The sequence below is a fragment of the Heloderma suspectum genome, chromosome 1 (genome assembly GCF_057233095.1).
Source record: "Heloderma suspectum isolate Gila_16-S chromosome 1, 16-S_ref, whole genome shotgun sequence".
Lineage (NCBI taxonomy): Eukaryota > Metazoa > Chordata > Lepidosauria > Squamata > Helodermatidae > Heloderma > Heloderma suspectum.
In genome coordinates this window covers 11641107-11657518 of record NC_139458.1, presented here as the reverse complement: position 1 = coordinate 11657518, position 16412 = coordinate 11641107, and the positions used below count along the sequence as shown (strand labels likewise).

At 46.6% G+C, this 16412-nt stretch overlaps 1 protein-coding gene and 1 long non-coding RNA gene across 3 annotated transcripts in view; one reads left to right on the top strand and one right to left on the bottom strand.

The window, feature by feature from the left end:
• LOC146356908 (uncharacterized) overlaps window positions 1-3270 on the top strand; it is a 105946-nt gene extending 102676 nt beyond the window's left edge. For both annotated transcript variants that reach the window (XR_014788014.1, XR_014788015.1), the window contains exons 2-3: window positions 1580-1670; window positions 2724-3270. This is a non-coding gene — a long non-coding RNA (uncharacterized LOC146356908). The remainder of the gene's footprint in view (window positions 1-1579; window positions 1671-2723) is intronic.
• A 7194-nt stretch (window positions 3271-10464) lies between these two features.
• The window catches only part of DACT1 (dishevelled binding antagonist of beta catenin 1), a 32744-nt gene continuing 26796 nt past the window's right edge, over window positions 10465-16412 (bottom strand). Inside the window, exon 4 of the mRNA XM_084835968.1 lies at window positions 10465-14835. Within this exon, the coding sequence (XP_084692094.1) occupies window positions 12983-14835 (1853 nt within the window). The 3' untranslated portion in view covers window positions 10465-12982. The remainder of the gene's footprint in view (window positions 14836-16412) is intronic.

The following is a 16412-nucleotide window of genomic DNA, read 5'->3' as shown; positions in this document are numbered from 1 at the left end:
GAATGTGTAATGGAACAAATGATACAACTCTTGGCCTCACTATCACCCCTTTTCTCCAGTGTGAACTGCAGAGTTTTCTCCCTGATCTGCAGAGTTCCTGGAGATTCCTTGCATTGAATGCATGCATTTAGGCTTGTCCCCACTCACATACTTGGTGAGAAAAGTGATACTCTATCTATCTCCTAAATAAACAGAGTTAGAGGGTATACAAGTGAAACTTTTTAAGTTTCACTTGTTTACTCTGTAGACGCAGCTCATCAAAAGGATACAAGGGCTGGTTCACACGTGCATGTTGTCGCTCACTGAATGCGGCATCCTGGGACAGCTTGCATGTGCATATAGACCATCGCAGATACAACACCACAGAGAAAACTTTTGTATCACACAAAGCAAAGTCCAGAGCAAAGTTTTTGATAGTCAGTTCACGCCTTCCACTACCAGTCATCAAGTGTCATCTCATTATGTGGTATTGGAATGAATGTCATGCAGGGATGGGTAGCAGGGATGCAGGGATGGTGATCCCAAACATTTTGAAATATGAGAGGAAAAAAATAACTCAGGCTGCTATCCTAAAGCTGCCCAAAGGCCAGCTGAGGGGCAACAGCAAGGGTGCAGAGCCTCTGCCGTACGGGCCAAATATAGCCCACCTGAGGTCCCACTCCAGACCTCCAGGGTTGCACATATGACCTCGCCCCTTCTTTTGGCCCCACCCTCTTGTCCTGAGTGCTGATTGTTTGGTAGTTCCCTGGCTTTTGCATGGTTTTTTTTTTCATCCTAAAAGGTTGAAATGCCTCTCCTAATGCTCAGTTACTGGCAGGAAGAGTGCTAAGCTAAAATATAATGGTATTTTTGGTGTTTTGGCTCCACCCCTTTTTCCTTTGGCCCTGCCCACCACAAGAATGTGGGCCCCGAAAGCATTGAAATTCGGCCCTCAGCTGAAAGAGGTTCAACACCAGTGTGCTATAGGAAGTGGCATCAGTGCTGCTCTGCTGGGGGAGAGGAGGCATGCCAGCGGTGTTGCAGTTACATCCCTGGATGCCCCCACACAGTATGCCAGCACAAAGCTCCACCAATGTAGATGTGCCACTGGTGGGGTTTCACCGGCAGTAGGGATCAAAAAGGGGTGTGTTGGGAGCAGATTGGGGCGGCCTTGGATACATGGTGGCCCCCCCATCTGTGGAACGAGCTCCCCAATGAAGTCTGCCTGGCACCAACATTATTATCTTTTCAGCACCAGGTTAAGTCCTATCTCTTTTCCCAGACATTTGGCAGCACATGATGAGTTTCAATTGGTCCTAGATGTGTCTTTACTTCTGACTGACAGTTCAAAGTTGTTTTTAGTTATATGTTATTTGTGTATATTGTCTGAGTGCTTTTATGTAAGTGACTTTTAAACTTTTTATATTGTATTTAATGTTTTAACTTCTGTAAACCACCCAGAGAGCTTTGACTATGGGGCAGTATAGAAATGTAAATTTCTATAATATTAATATTATATTTTAATATATTAATATTATTAATAATAATAGGAACCAAAAGCCCACCCATAATAAGCACCCTCTTCTTTCCCTCCCATTAGAGTCAAGAAGAATGAAGACGAAGAAGAAGAAGAATGAAGAATGAAGAATAAGCCCTGCACTCCACCCTCCTGCCCTAACCACAGCAAATTGGTAGGACTTTGGATGTGGTAGTTGTTCCACCATGGCATGCCCCCCCCACACACACACACACGCAGCAGGATTGCTCTGTAAGAAAAGACAAGGATTGCTCTGTAAGAAAAGACAAGGATTGCTCTGTAAGAAAAGACAAGCCCCTCACTGGAAAACAGAAACAACAAACAGGGACAGGTTATTACTTTAACATAATACATACAGAACTACTGAACTGCGGCTTTTTTTAAGGGGGAGGAAGAAGTACGGGGGGAAACTTGAGAGCTGGAAGCACTCACTGAGCAGACTGAGACAGATGAGATAGCGGAAGAGTCAGACAACTTTAATCTTAAGGAGCATCTCTACAAACAACCGGGACTCTCTTTCAGGCATGACTCAGTGTTAGGACCATCTGTCAAGTAGCGAGGGAGGAGACAGCCAGGAGAGCGAAAAGGCCTGCTGGGAGCTGGGGAGTGCAGTTTAACACTCATTTTCTAGATCTAATTAATCTAATTAGCCTCTCGTGCTGGATTCCTAGATGTTTCAACAGATGCACACTGAACTCGAGGGCAAAACCATACTTTGCAGCATCGCAACGGCTGCCAACCTAAGCACATGTATGAACATAGGAAGCGGCTTTACACTGAGTCAGTCCACAGGTCCATCTAGCCCAGGGCTGCCGACTGGTAACACCTCTTTTCCATCACTTTGTGACACCAAAAGCATGTAAAAGTTGAAATGGGAATCTTAAATCCACCCAGTTGAGGAAAGACTGGATTCCTGTGTATTCAAAATTGTGGTTTCCGTCCAACCATCCTTCCTTCCTCCCTTGGGTTCTTTCCCCCACCCCCATGGTTGTCATTTAGATTGTAAATGCCTCAAGACAGTATGGGGGCAGGAAAACGTACGTAGCTTTATACATCGGTATGACAACGTATAAATAAAATAATTATTCAGGCATGAGTGTAATAGGCTATAAGGCACTTTTCAGGTACTTCCAGATGAAGGACTACCAATCAAAAGGCATTGTGAAGGTATTCCTTCTTTTCATCCTTAACAGATTTTTTTTTTCAGATGGAAGAAGCAGTATGAAAACTCAGGAGGGTGATAAATGGCAGCTGAAGATGTCTGGATCTCCCCAATAGAATCCTGTGAATGAGGCTGGGTGATTGCACAAGAAAAGCCTCAACTGGAAGCACCCTTAACGTCACTTGTAAGAATATCCTTAGGCTGCAATCCTATACACACCTGGGGATATGTCCCACTGAGCTCAATGGGGCTTATTTCTAGGTACACAGGTATAGGATTGTACTGCGTGTGATGTGTGGATTATGCTCTCGAAAAACCTTACATTTATTGTGTACGTAACATTATGAAGAATTAAGAGTCTGAATCGATTTGTCCTCCTGTACCCTCCCACACTTCGGCTTTTTCTTTTTGCATCATGTCTGTTAGATTGCAAGACTTGCGCCGGGCCAGCGTTGGTTGTTAACCTTCGCACAGTACCAAAAAACTCTAGGTGCTTCATAAAGAACCGTTTCCCACATCATCCGAGATTTCAGTATTTCTATGAAAGATCAGCCTTGTCATTCGCTTGCAAGTAAAACTCCTTTTGGACCCTACTCAAATGCTTTGCCTCTTCCTGTAGAGCACATCCCTTCTCTAAATTGCAAGGAGTCAGACACAATTAAGGGAGAGATAAGATCCGCACATTTCATCAACTCTTCCAAGAGTGCCATGCAAGGATGTTGTTACTGCTGATGGCCAGTGATTCATATTTCTTTTATACTCCTCTCATCCAATTATCAAAAAGGCAATTCCTTACGCAGCTGAGCCTATTTTTATTAAAGGGGTCTTAGTCATCTGGCAAGATGCAATCACATCACAGTGAGAAGCAATTGTCCAAAAGCTGCGCTTCTTTCACATCACAAGGGCACAACTTCTTTGTGGCAACACTGTTGTGTTTACACGACCCCCGTCGGGGAGATCAGCTAGGAATTCCTGAACTTTGCTGAAGGATTTGGTGGTGCAACTAGAAATATGCGGGGAACTAGATTGCAGGGTAAATCCCGACCAAACAGAACTTGAGAAAACCACTCTGTGGGTTTGGGCAGTTTACTTATAGGGGAGGAAAGGAATCGCCTCTAGGGAGACTATTTCTTAAAAGGCTGATACAGCATTTATCAATTGAGGGGAAATATAGCAAAACAAGTAGCCTTGCTTCTCTCATCCTTGAAAGCTTGCCCAATGGTATACTTGTTACACCGAAAAATGTTAGGCAGAGAAGGTTTACAGAGATGGGGGAGGAAGAGAATCCACACCAGAGCTGATACCGCTTCCTGTGCTAGGGCTACTGAACCTCCTTCAGGCTGAGGCCAAATTCCATTTCAGAAAAGCTCTCAGGGGCCGCATGCCAGGGGTGGGTGGGGCCTAAGGAAAAAAGGGTGGGGCCAAAGATACCAGCATATCTTATCTTAGAGCTCTAATTGCTAGTAACTAAGCCTTAGAAGAGGCATTTCAACCTTTGAGAATGGGGAAAAAACCTTCACAAGCTAGGAGACTACCAGTGAAGGCAGCTGGCTTTGACGTCAGTAGGGCGGTGAATCCATGCCAGGTTTCAGTCAGAACCAGTCAGAACTCTAAAGGAGGTCTCCAAGGTGCAGAGGTCTGACTGAAACCTGGAGCGGATTCATCACCCCACTAACATTGGAGCCACCAGCCTCCACTGGAGACTGCCCTTCTGTCGGCAGTTGGGGGAAAGGGCATGAGGCCAGGGGAAGGGGGTTTGGTCATCTGAGGAACACTGGAGGGCCAGCTGTGGCCCATGGGCCTAATGTTCAACACCTCTGTCTTATGCCCTGTGGCTTGATGAAGCAAGGGCAAGAGATGGATGGCTTTCCCCCCCACGTGAACTCTTTTGTTTCCCTCCAGTTAACACCAACTACATCAGCTCCAGGGCTGGCATTGGGTCTTGGCCCTTTGCTTCAAGAGGATGAGGGAATTTTGGATCCTGTGGATCCAAAGCTGCCCCAACCCGACCTGTTTTGGGCACTACCACTGGCAGGTACATCTACACAACCACGGACTTTTCTGCAGGGGGAGTGCTCTGGGGCAGAAGCGCTGTCCCACCTGCAAAACTCCCTTCTGTCAACAGAGCAGTACTTCTGCCGCATCCAGACCCCCTCCTCCAGCCTTTGGCCAGCTTTAGGATTGCTCTGCACATCAGTTTGACTAGCAGATCTATCAACTCAGCCGTTCGCAGTAGATTTAGTTGTAAATCAAATTCCCAGTCCCATGCACACTCCTCCCTGGAAACACATTGATCCTGCCAATGCAGAATTTGATGGAAAAGAAATGTAAAGGTAATATTTCCTTCCAATTTGTTTCCAGAGTTAACGAATATTCTTCACTTTAACCCCTGCCTCCTCTCAAACGTTTTTGTAAATGTACGTTTGAGTTTGTGAATAATCAGAATTTGCCCCATTCAGAAACACAAATAGTACTGTGAACAGGAGCACATTTTCCAGAAAAAGCTTGCATGTTCTGGCATTTGTAATCATTGTTTGGAAAATGCAGAGATTTTTTTTTAACAAGCAGTTTTAAATGAGCTTTTTAAAAAAAGCATCTTCATGCTTTACTCAATGGGGGGAAAGTGCGCACTTTTGAAAAATGCGCACAGAATTGTGCCCTTTTCCTGTTCAAAACATGCCTTTTTCTCATATTAACAAAAACAGGTCACAAACGAAACTGGGAGCAAAGCCAACCAAGCATCAAAGTGGAATTCAGAGAACGTTGGCCAGCTCAAGCAGCCCTGGTCCTCCTATCCCCAGTACTTGGGAAAAGTGGCAGAAAGTGACACCATCTTGAGCAAGGCAGAATGTTCCTCCCTTGAGAAATGTGTGCATGGAACAGCATGTAAGGATCCACACGGAGCCATGTTCAGTTGGTGGGAAGTACCTGATTTCTCTTGTTCTTCAGGACCTTTGGGTATCACAACTGCACACCAGTCTTGCAAACCTCTCTTGGTGGAGTTTTGTTGTATTGGCAACTGGCACAAGGAACCCTGCCCCTCCCTCAGGATCCCAAGAAAAGGTGCACCTCTATGGATCAGTCCCTTTGACAGATAAAGAATGGGGTGCAGCCCTTGCCTAGCAAGAATCCATCCGCAGCCTTCCAACCATCCAAAACTGCTTTGCACTCTTCACATGCAGCCTGCAAATCACAGTGTGCATTATTTATTTAGTGTTTTTACTAATCCTAAAAACAAACCAGCAAGGGCCAGTATCATCACTACATTCTCTTAAGGCAGGGATGGGCAACTTGTGGCCCTCCAGATGTTTTGGCCTACAACTCCCAGCACTCTTGACCACTGGCCAAGTCCAAAGCATCTGGGGGGGCACCAGGCTCGGGAAGGCTGGATGAGACAAATGCATCAAAGGCAACCAAGCATGACGGTAAAGGGAACCTCCATGTATAAGGGCAGAATACCTTGGCATACCACATGCTGGAAGCAAACCACAGGGGAAGGCCTTCACACACCTCACTTTGGAGCTTTCAGAGGTCCAACTAGTTGAGCTGGTAGCTTTTCAAGACAGAACACTGTAGACTATGGGTGCAACCCTATGGTCTCCAGGAGGGCATCCCAGGGGCCATGGGGACTTGCAAATCTCTGCAGGTGGAGGAGGTCCATTCTTGGAGGGGGAGGTCTGTCCTCAGAAGCCTTCTCCCAGCAGCTGTGGAAAGGTCCACCATTGGTGCTCCAACAATGGAGATGGCCAATTCTTTCGCCTCTGCTTCTCCCTTTCCGGGCCCTATAAGGCTGCCCTGCCCATGGAACCTCGATCAGATCCAGCAAGACAATTCTTATCCTCTTAAAAGAAACTGGGCTTCTAGGTCAATGCCATCACACATGACACAGGATTAAAAGACAAGTGTTTATTACAGCATATTGATGCATTATATTAATTTACAAAGCAATATGATTTATAGATATAAAACACAGCTGCTTATGATGTACAATTATTGGACATTGACAGAAATTATTAACACGACTGACGCTCATGCTCTCAACATGCATATTTGTGTGGGTTTTTAAGAAAACAAATATTACACAATATACTCAAAAGACAACTTGGCTTTTCGCAGAGTCCAAAGGAAGGGAAATCGAGTCAGATAATAGCCAGGGTATTACACACTTGGAATACTGTGTACAGTTCTGGTCGCCATATCTTAAAAAGGATATTGCAGAGCTGAAAATGGTGCAGAAAGGACAACAAAAATGATTGAGGAGCTGGAGCAACTCCCTTCCCCCCCCCCCATCCCATGAGGAAAGGTTACCATGTTTGGCATGAGGTTAGTTTAGAAAAAGGTAAGAAAGGGGGGACATGATTAAGGTTTATAAAATTACATATGGTAAGAAAATGGAAAAGACATTTTTCTCCCTCTCCTACAATACTGGAACCCAATGGGGTCATCCCGTGAAGCTGAATGGTGGGAAATTTGGGACAGACAAAAGGAGGAACTCCTACACACAGTGCATTGTTAAGCAATGGAATTTGCTACCCAACTTGGATGGCTTTAAAAAGAGATTAGACAAATTCATGGAGAAGGCCATCAACGGCTACTAGTCAGGATGGTTATATGCCACCTCCAGGATCAGAGGCAGCATGGCTCTGAATTCCAGTGGCTGGGGAGCAACAGTAGAAGAAGGCTATTGCTGTCATGTCCTACTTGTGGGCTTCCTGAGGCATCTGGTTGGCCACTGCGGGAATCAGGATGCAGGGCTTTGTAGGCCTTTGTTTCAAGCTGTGTTCACAGCATGCAAGATTGACTTTATTGTGAGAAGCCCAACGAGTTTTGGCCTTTCCCCTCCTTCTTATTTTAGGCCTTCTTCAGAGGGTTACTAAAGAAGTCTTTTTCAGCAAAAAGTTGTCTCCTGTGTCAATCTATTGGCGACTCGGGAGATAATTTTTTGTTGAAAGAATTCTGCAGAATTTTTTCTTTAGTAAACCCCTGAAGAAGGCCTAATATAAGAAAAAAGGAGGCCAAAACGCATTGGGCTTCTTATAATAAATTCAATCTTGCATCCTGAGAACCCATTTCTCTTCGTTGTGATCTACTTTAGATGCTCATCTCCTTCTGCTTTCTTTCGCGCCCACGCAGCTCTTCTAAGACAGGGTCTGAATAATGGAATCAGAACAGCAACTGAAAGGCGAGGGAATTGCCTCACCCAAAGGGTGCAGACCCGCTTTCTGCACCCCTGCTCTAGCCTCACTACACATATTCAGGGCTTTATGCCAGCCTGCCCCAACCCAGCACTCTTCAAATGTGCTGTACTACAACTCCCATAATCCCCAGCCATTGCTCATGCTAGCTGGGGCTTATGGGAGCTGTCATCCAAAACATCTGGAGGACACCAGATTGGGGACTAGAACACCTAGCCTTTTTATGATGGGAAATATATCAAATGCACTCCTCGTGTTAGCTTTGCTCTTTTATAGTTCCTCACAGATTGCAAGTCTCTCTTTTGAAGCCATTTCAGGAACTTCCTCATCTGAAGGTCTGCCTCATAGTATTATGGAAGTTGTTCCTTTTCACATAACAGAAGAGCAGAGGCTCCTGTTTTAACTTCTGGGACATTTTTAAAAATCTAGCTTGAAAATGTGAGCAGAATGGGCATACACAAATCTGGAAATCTGCATACACAAATTGCCCCAAATTTTGCAAGAAGTATTGTCTGAAACTAGAATGCTGGAAACCTGCCAATATTTAGTTTGGGCTGCAGAGTCGGGGGGGGGGGTAGGGAGGAAGCAGACAGGTTGGCAACACTTGCAGGCTTCTGTCAGCCTGGTTTTGAGGGGCAGGGCTGTTTGTTCGGGCTCTGCACCGCTGACGGCAAATCCCGTATTTTAATTCTTGTAACACATCAGAGCACCATGCATGCAGAGGCGGAGGGGCACAGACTTGGGCTGCCTGTAGAAGTGTCGCCCCTGAAAGGCCTTTCAAGACTGAAAGCTGTTTCAAGCTGAAACAAGGGGGAAATATCTCAAAAGCACGGGTGGGGAACTTGTGGCCGTCCAGACGTTGTGCGACTACTACTCCCAGCATCCCTGAACACTGGCCATGCTGACTGGGGCTGATGGGAGTTAAAGTCCAACAACATCTGGAGAGCCACCCCTGTTCTAAAGCATCTTCTCCAAACACCATCTGCTTGCAAAAAAAGTTATCCTAATTTGTAGGTTTAAAAAACAGAACAAATACACTTATGTACAAAATTGTGACAATAAATAATGAACACGTTTCCTTGACATGTTAATGTTTCCAATGATAAATGTAGGAGGTTCTGGAATACAGATAAAGCAATCTGAAAGCATTAAATATGGCAAGTTGATACTGAACATTACAAGATGTCAAAGTTCAAAAATGTGAGTATCACTTTGCAATTGGAAACACTGAATTTGACATTCAGGAATTTTGCTGAATTTCAGGAGCTGTGCAATATTTTGATTCAGTGCTACTTCAGTGTTTGGCACAAAGTGCCCATGCCTTTTCAGGTTTAATTCTCAATCATGAGTGCTAGAACTTGTTCTTAAAATAAAATGTTTAGAGGACATGTTCTTAGGATTCCAAAGTACCAATTCTGTCATGGGCCACATTCTGCATTGGGTCTGATCAGAGCCAAGTAGGTTTTTAAACCAGGGACAGAAGACTTCAAACTACCTATGAGGGAAGGTTACAACAGCTGAGATTGTTTAGCTTGGAGAAAGGCAAGTGAGGGGAGACATTTTCTCCCTTTCTCATACCTGGGGTCATCCCATGAAGCTGACTGGTGGGAGATTCAGGAAAGATAGGACTTCTTCGCACAGCACGTAGTTAAACTATGGAATTCACTACCACAAGACATAGTAATGGCCACCAATTTGGATGGCTTTAAAAGGGGGTTGGTCAAATTCCTATCAGGCTGTCAATGGCTACTAGTCCTGTTGGCTATATGCTGCCTCCAGGATCAGAGGTAGTATGCCTATGTACACCAGTTGCTGGGGAACATGGGTGGGAGGGTGCTGCTGCAATCATGTCCTGTTTGTGGGTTTCCCATGGGCAACTAGTTGGCCACTGTGTAAACAGAACGCTGGACTAGATGGACCCTTCGTCTGATCCAGCATGGCTCTTCTGATGTTCTTATGATGGACCATCTAGGATCTGCCAATTGCTGGGATTCTTACAATGAATGCAGGGCTAGCTGGACTTCTGTCTTGGCTGTTGTTTACTCAGAGTCCCCGAGCATTAACAAGAGTAGCAGGGAGTTAGGATTGCTCTGGGGGATGCTCGAAGTTGTAGTCTAACACATCTTGAGGGCATCAGGTTGTGGAAAGCTGCTGTTAACTGTTAAAGGATGGCAAGAGAGTTGATTGCGCAGAGGTGGAACACATGCAGGAGGCCCCAGGTTGAATCTGAAGCATCTCATGGATCTCGGGTTCCAGGGCTGGGAAAGGCCTTCAGAGAGAACGGCTGGAAGCCAGACTACACAGTGCTGGCTCTTCAAGCCCAAGGCAGCTTCATGTGGCCATAGCTCAGTGCCAGAGCATCTGCTCTGCATGCAGAAAGTCTTCGCTTCCATCCCTCCCCCTGGAAGAGACAATACTGGGCTAGAGGGACAGAGGGATTGGCCTTGGTGTAAGGGAGCTTCCCGTGAGATCCTGAAAATGATCTCTTACTGCAACAGATCATTTGGTGACATATTGCACTGCTACATTAAGCTGGCTCTCGGGAAGAGGAAGGTTTTTGTTTAATCTTGACAAATGACAACATAGGTTATTGAGCTAATTTAATTAATTTAATACTTTTTAGTATGCGTATCAGTTGTTGATGGTTAAATTATCGCTTGCTTTCCAATTTTTACATCTAGCCAGATTTTCTTCTATGTTGACATGTTGTACCTTTCCTGCTTTGTGTTTTTAGTCTGATGTCTATGCAAAAGCCTGGTTAGCCATTGAGCAACAAACTGAACTGAACTTTGTAAATGTAACACAAATCAGTGGACTGAAGTCACTGTACCCCCAGTCAAAACCATCCGCTGGCCTTTTTGCCTGTGTGTATGAACATGGCATGTTCCTGCCACTGTGAACGGAGGCAAAGAAGAGGACTTTTCTGTATAAATCAAAGGATCTGTAGAAACCAAAGTAAGGATCAACATAGGGTTCAGATGCCTTTTAACCCACCCTTGGCCAAAGATGAGAAGAGTAACCAACAGTTGCTCCAGACGTCTTCTGTTTCTATGCGCTTGAAGCTGTCATAGTTTAAAACTGGTGGTCATATTCCTCTCTTAAAACTAGTGCTGTGGTCTTTGCTTTGTCACTTAAAAGGCACTAGTATCAAATATTCGGAGGTTCAAGTGACATAAGTTACGCAGTCCATTAAGATTTAAATATGTGCATTTAAAAACCCATAACAACAGCATTCTGGGAAAATATGTACAAGAAGCACCTTGTTTCGTTTAAGTAAGGAGATGTGCGCATGACCTCAAGCACAGGGCTCACACAGGGAAAGCCTGCAGGAGAGCTTCATTTTGGCATATTAGTGCACATCCGGCAAGGAGAGAAGCAGCACCAGAAACCAAGAGAAGGTTCTGCATAGAGCAAGGCTTGGTTGATCATCCTGCTATGCAGCCCCGGGCTTGTAAATAGCTGCTTGCCCGGTTGCTTATGGCAAGTGAAGACAGCCTTCAGGTGACCAAGCAGGAAAACATGTGTAAACTGGAAGCGAGCTGGGGTGTGTGAGATTTTCCTGGTAGATCCTTGACATGCCATCAGTGACCAAAACAGGCATGCGTGGTCAGGGGAGATAGTAAACATTCTGCAACTTCATACGTACGGGGGTTTCGCAATGCTGTTTTTCCTCAGGATATGTCTTGGGGCACATCAGAGGTGGCAGGCGCAAGCCACACTCTGTCCCCGATTGGGGCTCCAATCCTGGATTTTGAAATTACATGTTATGTGGAACACACTGCTTAGCGTTGTATCATTTTCTTTTTTCTTTTTTTAATAGCAGCTGTGGGGGAGGCATTAATCGAGATCAAGAGTGAAGCAAGTGGGGAGGGGTTATTTTTCAACCCAGGGGTGCGGAACCTTTCAGCCCAAGAGCCAAATTCCTTTTTGGAGAAGCTTTGGGGGGCTGCGTTCCAGTGGCGGGCTAGGCCAAAGGAATAAACAGTTTGCTGGACTAGATGGACCTTTGGTCTGATCCAGCAGGGGTCTTCTTAAAAAGGGCAGAGACAAAATACCAGTGTATCTTAGCTTAAAGCTCGTCCTGCCAGTCACCAAGCCCTAGGAAAGGCATTTAAACCTTTTAGAATAGGGGGAAATGCAGAAACACCAGGAAACCACCAAGTAGTTGGTATTTGGGAGAAAGGGGGCGGGGCCCTCTGGGAAGCAGGATTGGGACCCCACAAGGGCTGGATTTGATCCCTGGTCCTGAGGTTCTGCACCCCCCCTTTTGAACCTTTTCCCCTTGCACCATGATCCTGGGGAAAACACCCAAATAATACCCTGAAAAACCTCCAGATAAAAATACCATGGTGCTATTCAGCATGGAAGGAAAGATGCTGTTGCTGCCTGTTGCAGCTTCCCTACTGTGCCAAACTATACTTCAGGAGCGACAACTTTCATAAGGAGTGCAGTGCAGGTGGAAAAGCTTAACCCTCACCCCACCCCGTGTGCATCAGCATTCCAATATCTGGAGTGTCTTTTCTCACAGGGCGGTCAGATCTAGGAGCTGGCGCTACTCGTGTGAAGCATGACCAAGACCCACCAAGAACTCAGTGCACACATACATACCCTTACACAAGTAGATACACACACACTAGGGATGCCAGAGAAATCCGTCTGGGGGGTGGTGTTCACCGAGCTTTCAGCAGCCTGGCTGGCCCCCGGACTTCAGTTCACCTCCCTTTGAGCTGGCTCCACGTGATCGCATCCAGTCTGGCCAGTGCGCGGATTTTCCTCTTTTAATTGTAAATAGCAACTTCCACAAATTATGGCTGCAATTTGCGTAATTTGCACAGATTTCAGCTGTAATTTGCACAATTTGCAGGGTGCAATTTGCAGGAGCAATTTGCGCAAGTTGTTCTATATGAGGGGGAAACTGAGAAAAGTTCCCAGATTTCGAGAAAAAGCCCATGGCTCAGCTTGCAAATACAAGCTGAGCCCAAAAAGGGCCAGATTTCCCCACGGCAGACATGCCTAACATGCACACGCACATACTCATTCCCCCATGTGTAGGCATGTGTATTATTATTATTATCATTATCCTTGTAATTATGTATGGACAGTACGTATTTAGACAGTAGTCATCAGCTTGAGGGAGCCAGAGCGAAAGCGGAGGATTTTCTTCTTCAGGTTATGTGAGGCTTTAATCTTAACAAAGGCTTTGGCTGCATTTTCATGGAGCTCCGAAGCAGCGGCCACTGCCTGGATTGGAAGCGTTTGGACAAACTGGGACCACATGAGGCCCCCACTCTCATCCGAGTCGCTGGTCGTTGTGCTTTCGCCAACAAACTCCACCCCACTCAAGCTAGACTCGCTGTCCCCAAAGCAGTTGGTGGTGTAGTTGCTCCTTTCATCCTCACTGGTGTCCACCACCGTGGAATGGAAAAGGGACTCACACTCTGCCGAGTACTCCGAGTCACTGGCCACGTAGGTGTAGGGGCTGACGTAAGGATGGGGTGTCTGCGAATAGACCCCGACGGCTTCTCTCCGGTTCCTCCTTGCCCTCCGAAGGGCTTCTTCATAAGACACCTCTGCCGACAGTTTCCAACGCCGGTAGTCAGCCCGCTTGTGCTTCGGTTTGGCAACCACCGGTTCTCGGCCATGCCCATGGGGCCTCACCACGGACTTCAGCGCACCTGGCGGCCGGCTCAGAAGGTTGGCCTCTGGCTGCAGGTGGCCACTTTTCTTCCCCCTCGAGGTCGCCTTTTTGGGCTTCTTATTTGTATCCAAGTCATCGGGGAAGCGGCACTTCTTGCCTGTGGGTTTGCCTTTCTCCCGCCCAGCCTGCGGCCCATTCTCCAGCACCGTGACCAGATGAGACCTGTGTTTCGCCACAGAGCTCTTGAGAATTTTGACGCTCCTGGTGCCTTTGTGAAGTCGGACTGTCTGTGGCTGAGCCGGTATGTACTGGGCATTCACCAACAGCCCCTCCTCCAGGCTCTGAGAGGATGACCCCTCACTCTTGAAATCCAGCGGAGGCCTGGTCTCCTGAGGAACAGAGCAAGCTGTCTGCACCACCCCGTTGCTTTTAAACAGTATCTTTTTCGGCAGCTGGACGGCTTTGTTTTCCTTCAGGGGTGTCGTGTGCCTGCAAGGGCTTTCTTTCAGAAATGCCGCAAAGGTCTGGCCACTTTCCTTGGGGACATCACCCTTGCTCGCCACAACACAGCGCGTCGCCTCCGGAGGTCTGACGTTCCTTGGCGGGTGTTTGCTTTGAAGTTCATGGCTGGCATTTGGTGAAAATACTGTGGGCAGAGGCATCTTTTTGGTCTCCAGGTGCTCCGCTTCTCTTGAAAGCTGTTTTAAGGGGGAGAAGGCGCCATTATCTAGGGCGGTGGGGTTTCCACTGGAATGTGGAAATGCCTGACTCAGGCTCTTAAGATTGGTGGCATTGTTGTGGACAGCACTGGCCATCTGCCGAACGCACAGGCTCCCGTGTCTCAAAATCCCTTTGGCGGGATCTGCATTCAGATTCGTCCTCGGTTTGTTAGTCCTCACCGACAGGGTTTTTTTCTGCACCAGGCTCAAGATGTAGCTGTCCATTTTTCTGTTGGCCATGGGGCAGGATGCAGAATGGGGGGTTTGCGGGAGACAGGAAGTGCCTGTTTTGGCCAAGTCGAGCTTCAGACCAACACAAACATCAACAACGTGGCTGTCAGTTCTTTCTTCCTCTTCTCTTGCGGGGTTACAGGTCACTGGCAGAAGAAACATGGGGCTCTGGACCGCAACAGCATGCAAGGGGCTGGGGTAGCGGTACACATCACTCCCATTTCTGGACACCAGATCGCACTGGTATTTTGGATGCACATCTGCGACGACGTCTAGGGAATTCGGGGGTGGTGTGGATGGAGAATGAGAGACCATCCCCACAGACTTGTCCTCATGTTGGCTTCCTTTGTTATACTCCAGCCAGCCAATGAGATCTGGGAGGGAGGAGGAGGAGAAATAAGAAAGGAAATGTTCCATTCTTAATAGAAATAATAACGTCTATGACTACAGTAAAACTCTAAAGGTGCAATCCTATGCTTGTTTAGCAGGAGAAAAGCCCTGCAACAGTCTGGCTGGGGAATGCTGGGAGGTGTAGGACCTTTTTCTGTCTAAACATGCATAGGTTTGTGTCCAAAGGAAGTTTGACCTTTTGGAAATCAAAACAAAGTTCTGAATTCAAAATCCAAATCAGAAAATAGTTAAGGGCACAGTTTCCTGTAGAATTTGGACTTTAGGGTTGATGCCCAACATCGCCCCCCCTAACCCTGGTCCAAAAATATGAAATTAAGGATCAGGGTTCCCCCATCCACCTCCCACACCAAAAACCCCCAACAACACTGGATTTCAAACATCACTCCTTTTCTAGTTAGGGCCCTCTTCCTCTGTCTGGCTTTCACTGATTTTTTACTGACATGAATGTTTCCACCAAAATTCAAAATTTAAGACTGGAAATTTAGTCCAATTTTGCCAAAGTTTGATTTCATCCATTCAGCTTGCCAGAGAGAATTTCCTACAACACACCCACACAGTTCTAAACTGGGGGAAATGGGTGTGCTGTTTCAGCAGTATAAATTCCCAGAGTCCAGATTATGAAGTCCAGCTATAGCCCTGGTCCTCCACCAGTCCCTATGAATGACACCAACAGGTGCGTGATCCCTAGCCACCATGTCCACATGGCTAACTTCTTAAAGGCAGCACTAAGCTGTCCCCTTATCTCTCTGGCACGTGTGGCCGATGCATCCGGCTCCTAATGAAAAGGATGGTGGTTCAAGCCTACCAAGAGATGTGACGAGCATCGCCTTGCTCACACCTGGTAGGGGAGGGACTATAGAGCTCACTGACATTGGCAAGAGCAGGCATTGAATGTCTAATTGCCCAAACAGCTGCATCATAAATAACCAAAGCAGCACAGAGTCTGTTTGGTACCCAACACAGGATGTCTCTGCTGAGGTGATCATTAATCACAACAACTCCCTTTCCCTAGAAAACTATTCGGATGAAACTGTAGCAACTCCAGCTCATTCATCCTCATTGGACTAATGACTACCTGACCTGGTAGAAATCAGCTCCAGGTGTATGAAATAAGGTACCTCTGTTTTTCCCACACTCCTGGTCAGAATGATACACCTGGCAGACTTTATTTCAGCCTTCCCCAAGCTGGTGCCCTCCAAATGTGTTGGACTACAACTCCCAGCATCCCCCAGACAGCTGGGGGATGCTGGGAATTGTGGTCTAACACATCTGGAGGGCACCAGCTTGGGGAAGGCTGCTATACTTGATATCATCCATTGCCAAGATAAATCTGGACGATCTTAACACACTGCTGTAACCCCCAGTAGATCTTCTTGCAACATTTTGAAAAAGCCATGCTTGGAAAGCCATACAGGGCCTCATTGTGGACCTTCCCAAACCTCTTCCAAGAGTAATAAGACTTCAAACAAATGTGGGTGGTTCAGGAACTCAACTCTTCTCCAAGGCCTGAGACAGACCAGTGAATGGCAAAGGAGGAAGT